This window comes from Monodelphis domestica, chromosome 4 (assembly GCF_027887165.1).
Source record: "Monodelphis domestica isolate mMonDom1 chromosome 4, mMonDom1.pri, whole genome shotgun sequence".
NCBI lineage: Eukaryota > Metazoa > Chordata > Mammalia > Didelphimorphia > Didelphidae > Monodelphis > Monodelphis domestica.
Genome location: NC_077230.1, coordinates 8,595,419 through 8,615,482, shown reverse-complemented (window position 1 = coordinate 8,615,482; position 20,064 = coordinate 8,595,419). Strand labels below are relative to the sequence as shown.

At 38.6% G+C, this 20,064-nt stretch overlaps 1 protein-coding gene across 1 annotated transcript in view; it reads right to left on the bottom strand.

Moving 5' to 3' along the window:
- The window catches only part of ABCG1 (ATP binding cassette subfamily G member 1), a 90,257-nt gene that overhangs the window by 22,856 nt on the left and 47,337 nt on the right, over window positions 1-20,064 (bottom strand). The window contains exons 5-10 of the mRNA XM_001364473.3: window positions 18,596-18,646; window positions 15,788-15,933; window positions 12,821-12,944; window positions 11,764-11,878; window positions 3,533-3,681; window positions 2,510-2,611 (exon numbers count right to left, since the gene is read on the bottom strand). Coding sequence (XP_001364510.1) covers window positions 2,510-2,611; window positions 3,533-3,681; window positions 11,764-11,878; window positions 12,821-12,944; window positions 15,788-15,933; window positions 18,596-18,646 — 687 coding nt within the window. The remainder of the gene's footprint in view (window positions 1-2,509; window positions 2,612-3,532; window positions 3,682-11,763; window positions 11,879-12,820; window positions 12,945-15,787; window positions 15,934-18,595; window positions 18,647-20,064) is intronic.

The window sequence follows — 20,064 nt, the reverse complement described above, 5'->3', positions numbered from 1 at the left end:
GTCCTGCAGCATTCCCTAGAGTTGGGCCTGAACCAGATTAAAATTTAAAAGGAGTTAACAAAATAAATAAAAAGAGTAAAAAAAAGATCATGTTAACGTGTACTTTTCTAAGTCAATAAGTGGCCTGCAAAGGTCCCCACGTATGGTTTAGATGCTTCTGTTTTTGAGTTTGACACTACTGTTCTAAAGCATCTTCCATTACTTAGAACTGACTGTAAAGCTCGAAGTGGCTAAACTTGCCCTCTGATATTCAAGAAGACTGATATAGATAGCACTAAAGAGGGAAAAAATATTTATTTTATTCCAGTTTTTTAAAAATATATTTTAAAATTATTTTTAATTATTTCTAATTTATCATGTATATGACTTGCTTTGTATATATCATGTTTTCATATTGTTGCTTCTATTACATTTATTTCTGTTTTTAAAAAACTGATACCTTCCATCTTAGAATCAATATTAGTTCCAAGGCAGTAAAATGATAAGGGCTAGGCAATGGGGATTAAGTGCCTTGCCAAGAGTCATCATATCTGAGGCCAGGTGTGAACCCAGGACCTCCCACCTATAGGTCTGGCTCTCAATCCTCTGAGCCACCTAGCTGCCCCACTCCCCCATTACACTGTAAGCTCCTTGAAGGCAGGGACTGTCTTTTGCCTCTTTTGGTATCCCCAGATTTTAGCAGAGTGCCTAATATATAGTAGACACTCCACAAATATGAATTATTTTGTCTGATTGTGCTACCACCTCCCAAATTAGAATCAAACTTTCCTCCTGAGTTTAGCTCTTTCCCAAAGGGAGAAGAATTGTCCACCAGCTTAAAGGAGATACTCTCTTTAAATTATTTAACATGCAAGTAAGTGGAAATATCAAGTTGTTTCAGATGTTCTATAGCCTAACCACAAACACCTCAGTAATGTGTCTCTGTCTCATTGTCTGGAACCTGAGCTTGTCAGGATTGTAATAAGGGATAAGTAACTCGGCATCTAAAGAGGAGCTGCCCATTCAGCACTTTCTCGAATGTAAAGAACCAAAAATGTGTTCATCATGATTTCCATTTTCTCGGTCTTCTATGCCTTCAAAAACACTGGCTCAGAAAACCAAGTTCCAAACATGTCATCCAAACTAGCTAATGGCTTAGGGGAAATGGCTTAGGGAAATCTTTTAAAATATTGCTATTAATCTTTTATGGATCAAGGTTACCTGGTGCTTATGGTCAGTTTTGTCTGTGATGTTACAGTTCTTTACAGTTTATTTGTGGAACTTACAAGTATATCTTAAAGTCTATATTCATCACATGAGGATTTGTCACCTGGTAGTTTATAAAAGATGATGAATTTCTGAATACAAATTTTAGCCATCAAATTATTGTATGCTAGGTGTTAAATGTTCGCAAGTCATACTAATGTGTAGCATTTTTTATTGCTTCTGTGAATAATCTATTTTGATCAAGAAGTCTGGGTTCATTTAAGGGGTCTTTATTATTTTTATTATTATTATCATAATCATTCCTGCCTTTGACAAATTATATAGTACTCTAAATGTGCTGTACTCAATGACTCCAATTTTCTCACTGAAACAAAAATGTATCCTTTTATTGTTAATATATTTCCACTGATCTGTGTGGCTTCAAATTCATAGAGCAGTCCAATGTTTGAAGAATCAAATTTGTGAGTCATTAAAAGGGCAATTGGAGAGATCCATCCTTGGGTACAAATGAATGGAATGGAATTTTTAAATCATCCAAATTCAGTATAACTAGAAAAGGCAGTCTTGTCATATAGAGGGAGTGAAGGATAACAGAAAAATAGTTCATGTTCTACATCCTCATGGCAGATTTCTAGGGCATCCTATGAATAGCTACCTTCAGGGTGTCTCGATACAGCTAGGCATCTAGCCTAGGGTTTGCTTGCCCTCTGTGCAGCAATGGGTTAGGAATTGTTGGAGGTGGCTGAGTTGCCTCCCTAGATAATGGTCGTGAAGGTTTGGACTAGAAGCAGGACTGGGGGAAAGAGAGAAAAGGAGGCAACTCCTAGAGGGTTCCCTCTCTATAATGATTTCTCCTATCTTTAATGATCTCAGGGCTTGAAATAAATTGGATGCTTTGGGAGGGACATGGCTATTCACAAGGCTCTTGGACTACCTAGACTACTTCTTTCAAGATGCAAGATGGCAGTCCAGATGGTGGTGGTAGTTGTGGTTTGACTTGGCTGGCCAATGCTTTCCTTCTGCCTCTGCCTCCAAAAGCCTTGCTACTTCCCAGGATGGATAGGCTTTGCCTAGGTGAAGCAGAGGGAGGGAGGCTGTCCTAATGAATTACATACTTAATAAGCTTAGGAATCAGCCTCCTTGAGCCTCTTGAAGTTCTCTGCTGTCCTACTTTAAGAGCACCATTACTAGAAACCATAGTACTAGTCTGCCTATTCAAAGGACAGGAATATTTTGGAAATGCCGTTAAAAAAGGGTTCCTAATAGCATCCTTTTGGGCAAGAGCAATAGAAAGTAGCCTTACTGAGTCCCGCATGATGCTGAGAAATGTCCTTTTGAAGAGGATACAGAACTGAGTGAGGCAGCTGGCAGAGAAGCTGTGGCAACCTTCAGTAGAGATGGAGTTCTGAAGAAATAAAAGAGAACAGAGGGAACAAATCAATTCCAAAATGAAGCCTTTAGATTTTTTGTTTAAGAAACGCTGCCGGAACTATGCCCAAAGGGCGACAAAAGAATATCTACCCTTTGACCCAGCCATAGCACTGCTGGGTTTGTACCCCAAAGAGATAATGGACACAAAGACTTGTACAAAAATATTCATGGCTGCGCTCTTTGTGGTGGCCCAAAACTGGAAAACGAGGGGATGCCCATCAATTGGGGAATGGCTGAACAAACTGTGGTATATGTTGGTGATGGAATACTATTGTGCTAAAAGGAATAATAAAGTGGAGAAGTTCCATGGAGACTGGAACAACCTCCAGGAAGTGATGCAGAGCGAGAGGAGCAGAACCAGGAGAACATTGTACACAGAGACTAATACACTGTGGTATAATCGAACGTAATGGACATCTCCATTAGTGGCAGTGTAATGTCCCGGAACAACTTGCAGGGATCCAGGAGAAAAAAACACCATTCATAAGCAAAGGATAAACTATGGGAGTGGAAACACCGAGAAAAAGCAACTGCCTGAATACAGAGGTTGAGGGACATGACAGAGGATAGACTCTAAATGAACACTCTAATGCAAATACTATCAACAAAGCAATGGGTTCAAATCAAGAAAACATCTAATGTCCAGTGGACTTACGTGTCGGCTATGGGGGGTGGGGGGGGGAGGAAAAGAAAATGATCTATGTCTTTAACGAATAATGCTTGGAAATGATCAAATAAAATATATTAAAAAAAATTAAAAAAATTAAAAAAAAAAGAAAAGAAACGCTGCCGTATGTGAGAGCACTTAATACAGCATGCAGTTTCCCCTCTTGTTCCTGCTTTTAAAAACTGGCATTACCTTTTGCAACCCCTTTAATCGTTTTGTCTGCTTTACCTCTTCAGAGGGCCGGTGCCAAAGGAAAGGGTTCAAGTCCGCATCGCCCCCGAATTCTCTCTTGAATTCTGTGTCACACATGCCCTCCCGCACGGCTCTGACGAGGCGACTGTTCTGATCGCCGTATTCACCTGATGCAACTTCCATGACTAGATGAAAAATTAAGAAATGAAGCTCAGGCACAGGATGTCAAGGAATATTCATAGATGTTTTACCATCATTTGTAGGGCTTATTCCACTGCTACAAATAACGAGGTGGTTACTGTAGAGGAAGGGAGTGAAAAATAATAGTAATCGTATCCTTTGACATTCTACTAATTTCTAATCAAATGATTTACCTTTGTTTTGAAATACAAGTAACATAGTGGTTTATCAGTGAAAGATATGATGTATCCTGGTGTTAAAGTACAGGATTTCACAAAACCCATCATACAAATGTTAATAGTCATGAGGATATTTATCTTTCAGCAAAAACTTGATTTATTTTAAATTTTAACAACTGAGGCAGCTAGGGGCATAGTGGATAGTGTGTTGGACACAGTTAGGAAGACCTGAGTTCAAATCCTGCCTCATTTAATTACTAACTATATGACCTTGTACATTTTATTACCTCCAGTTTCTTCATCTGTAAAATGAAGATAGTAATTGTGCCTATCTCGTAGGGTTATTGTGAAAGTAAAATCAGATAATATTTGTAAAGTATCTTGTAAACCTTAAAAGGCCATTTAAATGCTAGTTATAGTTATTACTATCATCTTGATGATAGACTTTTTAATTCCCCAAACTAAGCTTATATGCCAAATGATAATTTGGTTTTCTTCAAGTCACATTCAAATAAATTCCAAATCATTTCTTTTCTTAATTTTCATCCTTACTACACATTACTTTCAACATCTTCATCTTAAAAAATCAAGCCATTCAGGAAATCGCGTTGCATGGAAAAAGACAATAAATAATTATTTATAGGTACCAAATTTGCTAATAGAGGTGTAAAATATCCCTTGTTTCTTTTTCGGTGTGTGCTGCTTGGCTTAGGGCCTTTATAAAATTAACGTAAATTTGATTGTCTTTATCAATTAATTCATTGCTAACAGTTTCATATCAAAGAAAAAATAATTGCAATTGCTTTCCAAGATTTATATATTTTTGTTATAGATATAAACAATTGTATAAACAATTATTAAGGTCTGTGATAAGTTTATTCATGTTTTATTTGTAGACATTAGAAAGAACTTTCAATTTCTCTATCTACCTCCCCCCCCCTCCATTTTGGCTATATCAACGAAACTTCACATAATTAAATACAAGGAAAAAACTGTAATGAATTTTCTAAAAATTAACAAAAAGCTGCCTTATCTCCCTCCCATCTCACCACCACCGTACTCCATCACTCTTTAAGAAAAACAAGACTCTAGTTATAATCATGTATATTTAAGTAAAATAAATTCTTGCATTGGCCACGTCCAAAAAAAAAGGTTCATTCTACGTGCCAAGTCTATCACCTCTATCTAAAGTGGGCAGCAGGTTTCATCATGAGCCCTCTGAAACTGAGGCTGGTCATTAGTGAGCCCAGAAGTCCTAAGTCGTCCAAAGCTGTTTATCTTTAGAACCCTGTTATCACATGAGAAATCATTGTGGTTCTACTCACCTAATTGTGCATCTGTCCCTATAATTTTTCCCAGATTTTTCAGAAACATTCATTTTCATCATTTCTTAAATGGCAATAATATTCCATCACAATTATAAACAATCACTTACTTGGCTATATCACTTGGTGGATAATCACTCCCTCAATTCTAATTTGCTACCACAAAAAGAAAGAGCTGCAATAAAAGACTAAAAAAGCTAGATGGCAGAATGGATATAGACTGCTGGGCACTGAGTCAGGAATACCCGAGTTCAAATGTATTCTCAGGCATTTACTAGCTATAGGCAAGTCATTTGACCTCTTTGCCTCAGTTTCCTCAACTGTAAAATAGGTACAATAATATCATTTATTTCTCAGGGCTGTTGTGAGGATCAAATGAGATGATATTTTTAAAACACTTAGCATAGTGCCTTGCACATAATAAGCACAAATAAATACTTATTCCCTTCCCTTTCTTCACCTAAGTATTTTTTGTACAACCCAGGGCTACTTTTAAACCCTTAATCTACTCTCCTCTTCATTCTCTGCCTATTTCCCTGTTAAATGAAATTTATTTCTATATTCAACTGTGTATGTGTATTTTTATCTCCCTTGACCTGTGCAGACAAGAATAACGTTCAAATATCAACTGTTTTCCCAACCCTTCTTCCTTGTACACCCCAAATTTTCTTTCTTCACTTCCCAATCTTCTTTTAAGATCTTCAAAACAAGAGTCGTCCCCTCTTTTACTCCGGATAATAGGGTTCTGATGTGACACATAGATGATGTCCTGATTTTATGTTGATTAGTGATATTTCCTCATTATCTAAAGTCCCTTTTAACAGAATGTAATTACCTTCCCTATCCCTTTTAATCACGTCTATTTTTGCTTTGGCTTTATCAGATGTCATGATTGCAATTCCTGCCTTCTTCCTGTCAGTTGAGGCCCAGAAGGTCTTACTCCATCCTTTAATTCTGACCTTTTGGGTGTCTACCCACCTCATGTGTGTTTCTTGGACACAACATATGGTAGGATTTTGGATTCTAATCCATTCTGCTATTCGTCTATGTTTTATGGGTGAGTTCATCCCATTCACATTCAAAGTTATGATTGTGACTTGTGAATTCTCTGGTATTTTGATATCCTTCCCTAATTCTAACCTTTCTTCTTTAGCTCTAACCTTTTAATCTAGTGATTTACTTTAAATCAGTCCCCCTTGTCCCCTCCCTTGATATGTTTCCCTTTCTAGCCCCTCCCTTTTTGTTCCCTCCCCCCACCCCTCCTTGGTTTTCCCTTCTCCCTACCCTTGTTGGGTAAGATAGAATTCAAGATCCCAATGGATCTGGATGTTCTTCTCTCTCAGAGTTGATTTCCCTGAGAGAGTAATGTTTAAGTAAAAACTCTCTTCCTCTCCTTCTTATAGGAGTTTTATTCCCCTCCCCTTCCTTTGTGAATCTTTGTGTGAGAAAGATTATTCTATTTGGTCTTTCTTTTCCCCCTATTTACACATTACATTTTCCCCACATATTAATATACATAGATTGATATAAATATAGTCCTTATAGAAGAGTTTGAATAAAAGAAAAAGATAACATTTTTCTCCTTTTCCCTTTCCTTCATATTTACCTTTTCAGGTATTCCATGCTCTTTGTTTTTTGATATTGAACTTTCCACAGAGCTCTGGTCTTTTCTATGCAAAAACTTGGAAATCTTCTATTTTGTTGATGCCCATACTTTCCCTTGGAAGTATATAGTCAGTTTTGCTGGATAGCTGATTCTTGGTTGAAGACCCAGCTCTCTTCCCTTTCTGAAAATCATGTTCCATGCCTTACAGTCATTCAGAGTGGAACTTGCAAGGTCTTGTGTGACCCTGATTGGCATTCCTTTATATCTAAATTGTCTTTTTCTGGTTTCTTGTAGGATTTTTTCTTTTGCTTGAAAGCTTTGGAATTTGGCAAGTACATTCCTGGGAGTTGTCTTTTGGGGGTTTAGTGTAGAAGGTGTTCTGTGAGCTCTGTCAGTGGCTGTGTTGCCCCCTTGTTCTAGAATCTCTGGGCAATTTTCTTTGATTATATCTTGTATCACCATATCGAGTTTGGTGTTTATTTCTGGCTTTTCTGTTAGTCCAGTTATTCTTAAATTGTCTCTTCTCCCTCTATTTTCCAAGTCTGTCACCTTGTCAGTGAGATATTTTATGTTCTCTTCTAATTTCTTGGTCTTTTGGCTGTGCTTTATTAATTCTTGCTCGTTTTCTTCCAGTTGGCTGATTCTGACTTTTAAAGCCTGGTTTTCCTTTTCAGTTTGGTCAAACTGGTTTTGTAGATGTGTGAATTTCTTTTGCATTATTTCCCACTTTTCCTCCCAGAAGACTTCCATCTTTTTGATCATTTCCGATTCAAATTCTTCATGGGTTTGTGGAGAGTTTCCATTTCCTTTGGAAGGTTTCGGAGCATTTTCTTGTGTTTCCTCTTCTATCTCCTCTGTATTTTGTATTTTTGCTCCATAAAATGTGTCCAAAGTTGCCCCCTTCTTCTTGTTTTTCTTGGAGTGTTGAGGCTTTTCTGTGCTGTTTGCCATCTCTATCTGAGTGGGGAGGTCTAGCTTTTCTTATCTCTGTCTGGTGTTCAGAGGCTTCAGCCTCAGGCAAATTATCCATTTGTGGGTGTTACTGCTTTCAGTTCCCTCCCGATGCTTCTTCGTTGCCTTACTCCCACGCTCTGAGCCTGGCTTTGCACTGTCCCTGAGGTATCTCAGAGCCTTTGTGGGCCAGAGAGGCCTACACTCTGAGGGGGGAGGGGCCGAGGCTTCCCGGAGCTTCGAGGGCTCCTGATAGGATTAACTTCAGTTGGGTTGGATTGAGTGTGTCTTAAAGCAGGGACCTTCCCTGAGACTTGGATGGAGGGATCCAGCCAGGGGGCTACAGGCTCACCTCTGTCTCTCTCTGTTTCCCAGCTGTCTGGGTGCCCCCGTGACTGGCTCAGGTTGTTTTCAGGATGTGGCTTTCTGAATAGCCGGCCCTAAGGGTTACTGTTGTCTCAGAAGACCCTGCACTCTGAGGAGGGAGGGGCCATGGCTTCCTGGAGCTCTAAGGGCTCCTGATAGGATTAATTTCCCCTTGATTGGATTGAGTGTGTCTTAAAGCAGGGACCTTCCCTGAGACTGGGATGGAGGGATCCAGCCAGGGGGCTACAGGCTCCCCTCTGTCTCTCTCTCTGTTTCCCTGCTGTCTGGGTGCCCCCGTGACTGGCTCAGGTTGTTTTCAGGGTGCAGCCTTCAGAATAGCCTGCTCTGGGGTCCTTTTGCTGGCTCTTAGGTTCCTGCTGCTGCCTTGGACTCAGCGCTCTGGGTTGGGGGGGATGGGTCTTGGGACCTTCCTTCTGCCTATCCCTTAGATCCGAGTGATCTCGGGTTCTGGCTTTTGGGGGGCCATTCCTTTTGATCCAGGTCCAGGAGGAGGGTTCCCTGGATCTATCCTGTTGTTTGTTTTGAATTTCGGTATCCTAGGAGCATACAGTTTGAGATCGGTAAGGAAGGGGTTTCCACCTCTCTCTAAGCTGCCATCTTGACCAGAACTCCCCTGGTTTTATACTTTAAACAGTTTATTCTTGCTTAGTTCTTTATAATTGCTCAATCACGTTTACCCTTTTGTGATGGCTTTGATTCATATTGTTTGAACTTCTAACTTTCTATGAGGCTCTGATCTTTCTATCATAAATGTTTAGAAGTCCTCTATTTCATTAAAGATCCATTGTTCTCCCTGTAGGATCATACTCAGGTTTTCTGGATGTTATTCTTGGTTGTAAGTCTAGACTTTGTTTTCTAGAATATTATATTCCAAGCTCTCTACTCTTTTAGATCAGCAACTGCTGAATCATGTAATTTTGACTAAGGCTATTTTTAACTTAAATTCTTTCTGGTTGCTTGCAATTTTTTTCCCCCTTTTACCTGGATAATCTGCATTTGGGCCAGAGTGCTTAAAGTTTAGATTTCTTTCAGGAAGTGAGCAGTGTATTCTATTTCTATTTTGCTCTCTGATCCTAAGAGATCTGAGCAATTTTCTTTTATAATTTCTTAAATAAGAGATAATATATTTATTTTTGGTCATGTCTTTTAAGGTAGTCTAATGATTTTAAAATTATTCTCTTCAATCTGTTTTCCAGACCAATGGTCTTTTTTTGAGATACCTGATTTTTTTAGTCATTTGACTTTATTATTTCTTCTTGTCTCCTGGAGTCACTAACTTCTATTTGCTCCATTTTCATCTTCAGGGAGTTTGTTGGTTAGATAATGTTTTGTAATTCTTGTGCCATGATATAATTCCATTTCTATTTTCCTCTATAGTTTTTTTCTATCTTTTCTAATTTTTCCTCTAATTCTCTCATTTCATTTGTAAAAAATATTTTAATTATTTTTATCTAAAATTCATAGTTCATCTTTTCCAAGAATTCTAGTTAAATTTGTGCACAGGTTGTGTATTTTATTGATACTTTCTTGGAGGTATTTCAGAGGCATTCTCTTCTCCTGGGTGTATGTCTTGAGCATCTCAGTCATTATAATAGCTCTTTGTGGTGTAATTCATTTTTATTTGTTTTCCCATTCTTTCATCCAATTCACTGACTTTGGGCTTGAATTTAGGGCTCTGCTTTGTACATTTCTAGATAATAGGACGTGCTGCTGCTGCTCCTTTGGGGTTCTGAGGGTTGAATTATTCCAGGATTTGAGGTTCAGTTCAACTTTTGAATTTATAAGCTTTCAGTGTTCCCAAAGTGGTCTGATCCAGAGCAAAATCTACTTTTTGTCCTCTTCATCGGAACTCTATAAGTTCCTGACCTCAGTTTGTGTCTGAGCAAAAAAACCAACCAACCAACCAAACAAACAACAAAAAAACCAAAAACCTGTGGATTTTCTCCTGGTTGGATTTCCAGTAGACTACTCAACATTACCAACTAGCTGGAAAGCTCCAATGATTCAGAGTGATAGAACTGCAGGTTCCTCTTTAGTCTGAGCTTTCTACCCTGGATATTCTGCTGCATGCTTCAGACAGGGATAGGGGCTAGATTTGAGAACTGGGTCTATTGCAGGGGTCAAAAACACCCAGTTGCTGCACGTTTGCTTCTGAACCTCTTGCTCAGAACTCTTCTTCCCCTGGATCATTACCCATAATCACAGGTTATCTCTGGATCTATGACCCCGAAACTGATTTGGAGAAACAAATCTATTCCTGTACAAGATGGAGTCCCTCTTTACTGAATTTGGAACCTCTTCTTCCCCTGCACCTACCTCCAGTGTCCACAGACCTCTCTGTCTCCCTCTGCTAACCTGGACTCAAAGAACAAAAACAACTCACTGTGATTTTTTTCTCAATCCGTTTCTACGTATGTGTTATATAAAGTGCTGTGATGGACGTCTTGGCTGTGAGCCTTCCAGATGCTCTTACATCTTGGCTCTCCCTCTACAGATAACTTTTAAAATGACTTCTTTCCTTCTCCAGTGTTCTCAATGGTGTTGTCATCTATCTCCGGTTATTTCTCCGGAATTACCAACAATATCATTTGTAAAGTATCAGTGAATGATGATTTCCTCCTCCCCTGCACGTGAAGCACCAAAAGAGGCCCTCTGAGGGAAAAAATCAAAACCTTTGTATTTCTCTTGGGCCAATTTTGAATTTCCATATCCTTGTCCCACAGTTCTTCTTTGCTCTATGAATTCTGGCCATCATAACCTTTTGAAAGTGTCCTTTTAAAAGTTCTGCTTTATTTGAACTCTTCGATCTCTCTTTGGACTTCTGCCACTCACTTGGAGAAGTGTGTCCTCCCTGCTATCTTATCTATAGTTGGCATTGGTGTGTTTTAGTCTGTTTGTAATGAACACGTTCCATACGAAAGGACCTAAAGTGGGTGGTCTCTTCTTAACGTAGTCTCTTTTCTAGTAAGTAGAGGCAGGGGGCTCAGAAAAGTTTTTAGCCATCTCAAACAGAAGCCTGAATTGACTACCAGTGGCTTTGGGCTTGTTGAGAGAACACTGAAATAGGGAAGTAAACCAATTGTTCTTGATAATTCAGTGCTAATGTCAGGTGTTTCTTCACTTGGGATTCAAAAAACCTGAATATTTGGAATTAAGAATGGAAGGATAAACCTTTTGCCAACAGATAGATGCTTTGAGGAATTGAAACCATTGTCTTCCCCCCAGCAAAAAAAACCCTCAAATTATCTTGCTGGTCCAATAAAGGGCTGAAAGTTCGCCTTGTCTAAATTCTCGTTTTTATAGAGAAAAGAATCAGCAACCTCTTTTTCAGTCTTATTGTTGAAATTTAGCCTGTCGAGTAAAAGGCGACACTGAGGCATCACCTCTTTGGGAGCAGTAGGTCTTATGAAACAGAAAAAATCTTTAAGCAGAAAAGAGGGGAGCTTTTCAGTCCTTCCACATGCACTATAGCTCCCAGCTACTGCCTCCATTTCTTCTGTTCCATTAGAAGAGTTTCTGTAGCTAGAGACAGGGCAAAACTTCAAGGAAAAGAAAACCAAAAAGCAGAAACTACTCCTGTTCCTTCTCACTGGTAAAAAGTAAACCTTTTCATATGAGAATATTAATTTTCATACTTACCAAAATCTGCTGGGTTGTGGTAAGTTGGACAGTTTAGACCTAAATCTCTCAAGTAAGGTACAAGATTGGAAACTCTCCCTCGGTATACACATTGGCCTTGACTTAGGACATAAAGCTGAGAGAGAAAAAAAAGGAAGAGTATATGACAAAAGAGAAGAAAAGGTGCTATGACACTCCTTTTCTCTATGTACCAAGAGAGATTAAGAGGCCTTTGCAGAGCTCCTCATCCTTACAGACTCTAAATTTCCCATAAAAGATATCAGTAAAAATCTAAAGAGATAAATGTTTCAAACCAGACAACTGGGAAGATCAACTCATTTTTTAAAATCACTTTAAACTTTTTTTTTTTGCAGTAGAGATATAAAATTTTTTTACCCCATTCAATTTTTCTATGATTTTACATTTCAATTTGATCCAACATTTAAAATCAACAAGTATCTCTTTTTTCTTTTTAAAAATACTTTATTTTCCCCAATTACACATAAAAACAATTTTTTTAAACCATTACCTTCTGTCTTGGAGTCAATACTGTGTATTGGTTCCAAGGCAGAAGAGTGGTAAGGGCTAGGCAATGGGGGTCAAGTGACTTGCCCAGGGTCACACAGCTAGGAAGTGTCTGAGGCCAAATTTGAACCTAGGACCTCCCATCTCTAGGCCTGACTCTCAATCCACTCAGCTACCCAGCTGCCCCTGCATTTTCTTGATTTAAAAGTGGCCTTCTATCCATTACCTCATGCTATTTCTTTACCCTAAATTATTTGGATTTTTATTTTAATAACAAGTTTCCACATAAATTTTCCAAAGTTATATCATCCATATTTTCTCCCTCCCTTCTTCCCTTCCCTCTCCCAGAGCTCAACAAGTATTTTTTTCAAATTACACGGTCTTGAAAAAAATAAAAGGGTGATAAAGATACATAAAATTGAAACAAAAATAAATGGGCGATAAAGATAAATAAAATTGAAACAAAAACAAAGAAAAGTAACTCTGATATGTCAATAAAAAATAAATATGAATGCATTTGGAAAACATATCTACTGTGTAAAATGAAGATTACCTGATCGAACAGCTCAAATAGTTTAGCACTGGGTTGGTGGATTGTACAAATTATGGATCTGCCTCCTTGGGCCAAACCTTTCATCAATGAGACAACCTGGAAACAGGAAGCACTATCCAAACCACTGAAAGAGAAGAGGAGAAAGGGTAAGAAAACTGTGGGTTATGGAATACTATTGTGCTAAAAGGAATAATGAACTGGAGGAATTCCATGTGAACTGGAACAATCTCCAGGAAGTGATGCAGAGTGAAAGGAACAGAACCAGGAGAAAATTGTACACAGAGACCAATACACCATGGCACAATAGAATGTACTTCTTTACTTCTCTACTAGCAGCAATGTAATGATCCAAGACATTTCTGAGGGACTTATGAGAAAGAACTCTATCCACATCCAGAGGAAGAGCTGTGGGAGTAGAAACACAGTAAAAAAAAATCTGCTTGATCACATGGGTCAATGGAGATATGATTGGGGATGTAGACTCTAAATGATCACTCTAATGCAAATATTAATAATATGGAAATAGGTCTTGACCAATGACACATGTAAAACCCAGTATAATTGTTCATTGGCTATGGGAAGGGGGTGGAAGGAGGGAGGGAAAGAACATGAATTATGTAACCATGGAAAAATCTTCTTAATCAATTAAATAAAATTTGAAAAAAAGAAAAAAGAAAACTATGGGTATCAATGACCAGAGAAGCAGAAAATTGAGTTGGATATTTATTGAGAGGTGAATTCTTCCATTCTCCTATTTATCAAAAGGTCAGTGGCTTTGACTACTATGATTTTATGTTACAAGAACCTTTTTTTGCTTTGCTTTTTGTATGTTGATAGATATATCCACTCTCTTCTGAGAACCTCTAATATCTCCAATTTCTCTTTCTTATATATTTATTGGTAAAATACCTAGTGATTTAAGAGACATTCCTGCCTAATCAAGGGCAGAGAAAATTTCAAGCAATCCTAGCATGGGAAAGTAGGGAAGTTCTTTGATAACTTGTTGAGCAGGCAGATATGTCCCCCAAAATATACTGTAAAATAATTTCAGTTGTAGTCAGTATAGGAGGGTAATACTGAGTTTAACTGCTAGGAATAGCATTTAGTGGTGGGCTACATGTAGATAAAGAGTTCATTAGATGCATTTTATGACAAAGGATCACAACATACAAAGCTTGTTTTTGCTGATGGGAAGAAGAGAAGTGAGGGAGCCATTTCTTCAGTTCCAGCCTCAGGCTAACTACTGTTTCCTCCCTTCCAAACATCTTTATTTCTATATTTAGATAGTACATATTTAGATAACACTAGAAGGATAGGCAAAGAGTTATTTGGCTAAGAGGTGGTACCAACAAACTTACACTGGGCATAGTCCAGGGTAAGACCTCTTTACTTCTGCATAAGACTTATCACATGGTCCTAGAATCTTTGGTCTCTAGAATCTTTTCCAGTATATGTTTATATACATAAACATATACTGGAAAAGATTATATATATATATCTGGTGTGTGTGTGTGTGGTTGACCTAGGGTCCCATAAAACATATTAGTCCCTGCCATGAAATTGGTCATTGTGGAAGGCCAATTTATTTATTCCCCAGTGGACTTCTTTCCAACCATTCTTACTCTACATGGACTCATTTCTCACTGGTTAGGATACTTCCACTCCCTTATACTCTTCCCTCCCCAACTACTGGTGTACATCCTCAGTTGGCTGATCCTTAGCTTCCTCTTTTCCCCTCCTCTTCACCCTATATTACTCAGACATCTATCTTCTCTTTCAAACCTATATCCAATGAAAAGATGGCTCTTTTCTTTGCCAAGGTCAATGCTTCTATGTGAGTTCTTAACTTGGGGTTCATGAATTAAAAATATATTTTGGTAACAGCATTTCATTCAATCATTTTACTCTATAATCTTATTCTGAGCAGGGGTCTACAGACTTCAGTAGACTATGAAAGGGTTCATGTCACAATAAAGGTACAGATCCCCTGTTTTGTGTTCAATATTGGTCCAGTCCTTCTCATCTTCTCTAACAGATTGACCCTCCTATTGTCCCTATTTCCCATATCTTTGATCTCTTGTTATCTACTGTTTTCTTCCTTGCTACCCATAAACACATCTAGGTCTCTCTTACTTTAAGAAAAGCCCTCTCTTGATTCTACCATTCTTTATAGCTGGAGCTATAATGCCTTCTCTCTCCTCCCCTTTCAAAGCTGAACTTTTCAAGAAAGCTATCTTAACTAGTTTCCTTTGTTTCTTCAACCAAATGACCTGGATGACCACTCTGCTCCTTCTATGTTGTATTTGTGGGCTTTCTTTTTTGAATCCAAATGTAAGATTAACATTTAATCCTGTTTAATTTCTCCTATAATATTCAGTCCTGTGCTCTAGCCTAGCACTCAGAATCTTAGTTCTCCCTCCCAGTTTTATGCTCACCTGTAAATCTGCTAAGCAACAAATATATATGCCTTTAGCCAAGTCATTTATAATAATATTAAATAGGGCAGCATCTAGCAGAAATCCTTGAGGCAACTGCACCGGGGATTTATGCTGACTTTGATCCAGTCTCTCTATGGTTGTGTCTGGGCGCAGTGGACTGAGCATTGAGTTCAAAACCAGTTTCAGACAATTTCTAGTTGTGTGACCTTGGACAGGTCACTTAACTACCATCTACCTCAGTTTTCTCAACTGTAAAACAGGGATAATAACAGCACATGCCTTACAAGGTTGTGGAGATCAAATAGATATCTGTGCAGCACTCAGCAGAGTGATTGGCACATGCTATGCACTATATAAATGCTTATTCTCTTTCTTTTGTCCCTTCTGTCATCATTAATTTGGAAAATAAGGAGTATTTTGAACATCTTGATTTTACATAGCAAAATGAGATAGTAATTGTTTAACTTTAACGGCATCTTTGTTTTCTCTCATATGAAAGAATCTTGATTGTAACATTTTTCTATTATACCTGGTAGGTTCATCAAAGAACATGACAGGTGGATTATTCACCAATTCCAAGGCAATGGCGAGGCGCTTCCTCTGGCCCCCAGAAAGACTTCCTGTTCTTATGTTAGCACAGGACAACAGACCCAGTGCTGTCAGGATCTCCTTCACCTAGGAGATGAATTCAATAGCATGAGTTCCAAGTCACCACACTCAAACTTCAGTATTTGTTTGACTGCAGTCATGGGAAGCATGATTAAATTGCCTAAGTTATTTTACACACAATGCCACAAAGCCTGCTCTCTTGCAAAACCTTCAAGTTATCATTCATTTAGTCTGTATAATCCTCTTATAATATAGGCAAAGTATGGAAAGCTCCTGCAATGAGCTGCTGTAACACTGATGCACACTTGTGAATTGTACACATCTCTTGATTCAGATTAATGCCTAGAATTTGATCGCTCATGCAGAGAACATGAATGTGGCCCCAAAAAAGCCATGGGCCAATACCACTTAAAGGCACCCCTGCCTGCTCCCATAGTAGGCGTACGTTTCAATCCATCAACCAAATATCTTATTGTGGAGACTTTTTCCAGTGAAGATGGTGGTGGAAATTTCTTCTTTACATTTTAAAGTCTTTCCAGAATTTATTACTTTTAGATGAATTAAATTCTCTTCATTAGGTTCATCTGGGAAAGGATTTATTTCATAAGCACTTCCTAGCTATTTGTGTTTGTCACTAATTGGTTTATTAGGTTATCTGCATGAGGGATTGGGACGATTCCTTATCTAAAGTTTCTACGTCCCTGTGAGAAGAATGTATAATGAACATCTGAAACAATAAATATAACTATAGAACAGCATTTATAGAAATGCTTACATTGTAATATTAATGATAAGACATGGATTATTGGGAAGACCAAAAACACTGTATAGGAAAGGGGAAAGGAGTGGACATGATGTCACTGGCATAAGGAAATCTCAAAGGAGGAAATGCCCTCTACCAAAACAGATGGGAGCTGTCCAGAATTCTGAGGACATAAATAAATTGCCTGGGGTCACAATGCCAGTGGAGGTAAGACCTGAACTCAGCTATTCCTGGTTTCAAAACCAACTTTGTATCCATAGTGCTTTATCTAATAATTAAGGAGATATTTAATTTATTCTGTATTCATTCAAGAAGCATTTGCTAAGCACCTGTGTTGTGATCCACACTACTAGGTGCTAAGGAAACAAAGATAAAAACAAATCGTCCTACAGTTTTCAGATGAAGAAATAAAAGTCATATATATTAGGTATATGAAAAAATGCTCCAAATCACTACTGATTAGAGAAATGAAAACCAAAACAACCCTGAGATATCCTCTCAAACCCATCGGATTGACTAAAATGACAAAGGGGCAAAGTGACAAATGTTGGAGATGTGGAAAAATGGGGACACCAACATACTGTTGGCGGAGCTGAGAAATGATCAACCATTTTGGAGAATAATCTGGAATTATACCCAGAGCTAGAAAACTGTGTAACCATTGCTGCATCTGTCTCCCAAGGAGAGTACAGAAAAAGGAAAAGCTTCTAGATGTTTCAAAATACGTATAGCATTTCTCTTTGTGGTGGCAAAGAACTGGAAATGGCGAGGATGTCCATCTATTGGGGAAGGGCTAAACAAATTGTAGCATATATTACTGTGCTCTGAGAAATGTTGAATAGATTAATTTTTTAAAACTTGGAAAGAACTACCTAAGATCATGAAGACTGAAAGAAGTAGAACATAATATACACAGGAACAATCTTGTTTTCAGTGACTCTCAGACTGACCTTTGTCCCAGACCAAAAAATAAACCCTCAAGTACCTTTTAATCACTCAAACCAGAATTCAGTTCAAGACAAAAACTTAATTACTTGTCCAATCACCCTGGCTTCTGGCTATTGCATCTAGGCCTCTCCCAAACTTTAAGTGATGACTAGTGTTTTGTTGCAAAGAGGGTGACAAGGTCTATGTCCCTCCTCCTCTCCCAAAATCTATATAAGCACATTGAATTTTGCAGTGTCCTGGAAATCCAACTTCTGTGCATCTTCCCAGATTAATCTTCCTACCTCCATTAAAGACCCTTATTATAACTACTTTGGTAGTTTTGTGGTTTTTTTGATTGACTGATTTAATATCTGAAAAATAATGTTCTTTGTGAATTGTGAAATTGTGAATATTCACCTCCAGAAGGTGAACTGAAAAACAGAAACATGAAAGATAGGATCATGTTGATCTTTGGAAATATTATAAACTGGAAGGAGATTCTACCTCTATTCTATTAGGGTCTCCTAGTCAAGAGACAGTATACCATTTTGAAGATGGGTGGTTAAAGGAAATGTCAGAAATCATCTCATCTAAGGCCTTCATTTTACAAATAAGGAAAATAAGTTTCATAACTTGCATATTTTCCACTTTATTAGGTCTTGATCATTTTTGTTTCATTAAAACTGTAACTGAAGTCTAGATTATAGGTACCACATAGGGAAGTATTTTCTGCCAAAATAACACTAGATTTGTTTCCTGTGAAAATGACTACCATTCTATTCCAACACCAAAATTAAAAAAAATAAATAATATTTTCCTTCAATTCAATGGAAAAACAATTTTTTAACCTTTTTTTTAAGTTTTCAGTTCCAAATCCTCACCTTCCTTCCCACCTTCCCTCCCTCATTCAGGCCTGTCCTTTCCCATCCCACCCCCTACCTGTGAAAACTCTTTGTATCACTCTATAACACCCAGCTTAGCGGGAAGGTTAAGAACTCCTAGCATATTTTTTAAATAATCGGCTATATTTATACATACCATCTCCTTTCTGCCTTCATCCTTCTCTTGAAGTTTTAGGTGAGCAGAAACCTGAAATGAGAAAATAGCAATCCTAAAAGGAAGCTGTAATAGCAGGAAGAACTAAACTCTAAACAACAAAACCTAGACTAAAAAAGCCTCACAGAAGGCTCACGCGTGATTTAAAGGACAACAATTTGTGTCATTGGTCAGATCTATTCAACTGTTGTGACTGCGTGATTGGAAGGGGAAAAAGAAACTACCAACAGTCTGCTTGTTTCAACTAAATACATTTTGCAAATCCAGGGCTATTCCAACATTTAGGAAACCTGAATTCCAGTCCCAGGTCTGCCACTGTCTCGTGTGACCTTGGCAATGTTAAACTTTTTCTCAATCCTCATTCACGTGAGCTTTTTGCAGCTGTTGACACCACTGATAACTCTCTCTGCCTGGAAACTCTCTTCTCTCCCGGTTTTCCAGCTACTACTCTCTCCTGCTACCTCTCTGACCACTCCTGCCTCCTTTGCTCGGTTCTTTTTCAGATCCTGCCCTCTAACTATCAGTGTCTCTCCAGTGCTGTCCTGGGCTCTCATCTTTTCTCCCTCTGTACTCCTTGTGATCTCATCAGTTCCCATGGGGTTAATTACTCTATCTCTGAGGATGATGCTCAAGTCTACTTATCCTGACCTCATCTCTCTGCTTCCTTCCAATCTCACCTCCCTAATTGCCTTTTAGACATCTCAAATTGGATGTCCAACAGACATCTTAAACTCAACACATCTCAAGCTCAACTCATTATCTTCTCTCCAAACCCTTCCCTTTCCCAACTTCTCTAGAACATCACCTTTCCAGGCTCTCCTGCTTACCACCTGGAAGTCATTCTTGACTCCCGTCTCTCACCCCCTGTCTCCAATCTTTGCCCAAACCCATGAATTCCACCTTTGTACCAGCTCTCCAATACAATCGCCTTCTCTCCTCCGGCACGACCACCACTCATCATCTCCTGCCTAGACCATTGAAACAGCTTGCTGACAGGTGTGCCTGCTGCAAGCCTTTCTCCATTCTAATTCTCCATTCAGCTGCTAAAGTGTTTTTCTTAAAATAAAGATCTGACCATGTCACTGCCCTGCTCCATAAAGTCTCAGGACTCTCTGACCCCCAGGATCAAATATGAAATCCTGTTTGAGTGCCAGCCTCTTACCCCTACCTTTCTGACACTTACTCTGGTCCAGTGACACTGGCTTCCTTGTTCTTCTATGAAGATCGCACTATTTCTTAGCTCTGGCTATTTTTGCTGGCTGAAATGCCCTTCTTCCTCTCGACCTCCTGGCTTCCCCGAATTCTCTCAAGTCCCAACCAAAATCCCTTTTCCTACAGAATATCTTTCCCAACTTCCTTTAACTCTACTGCCTGCCCTCTTTGAGCTCTTCTCTATTCATCCTGTATTTTTTATGCATGTCTTTGTTTGCTTTCTGTCTCCCTCATTAGAT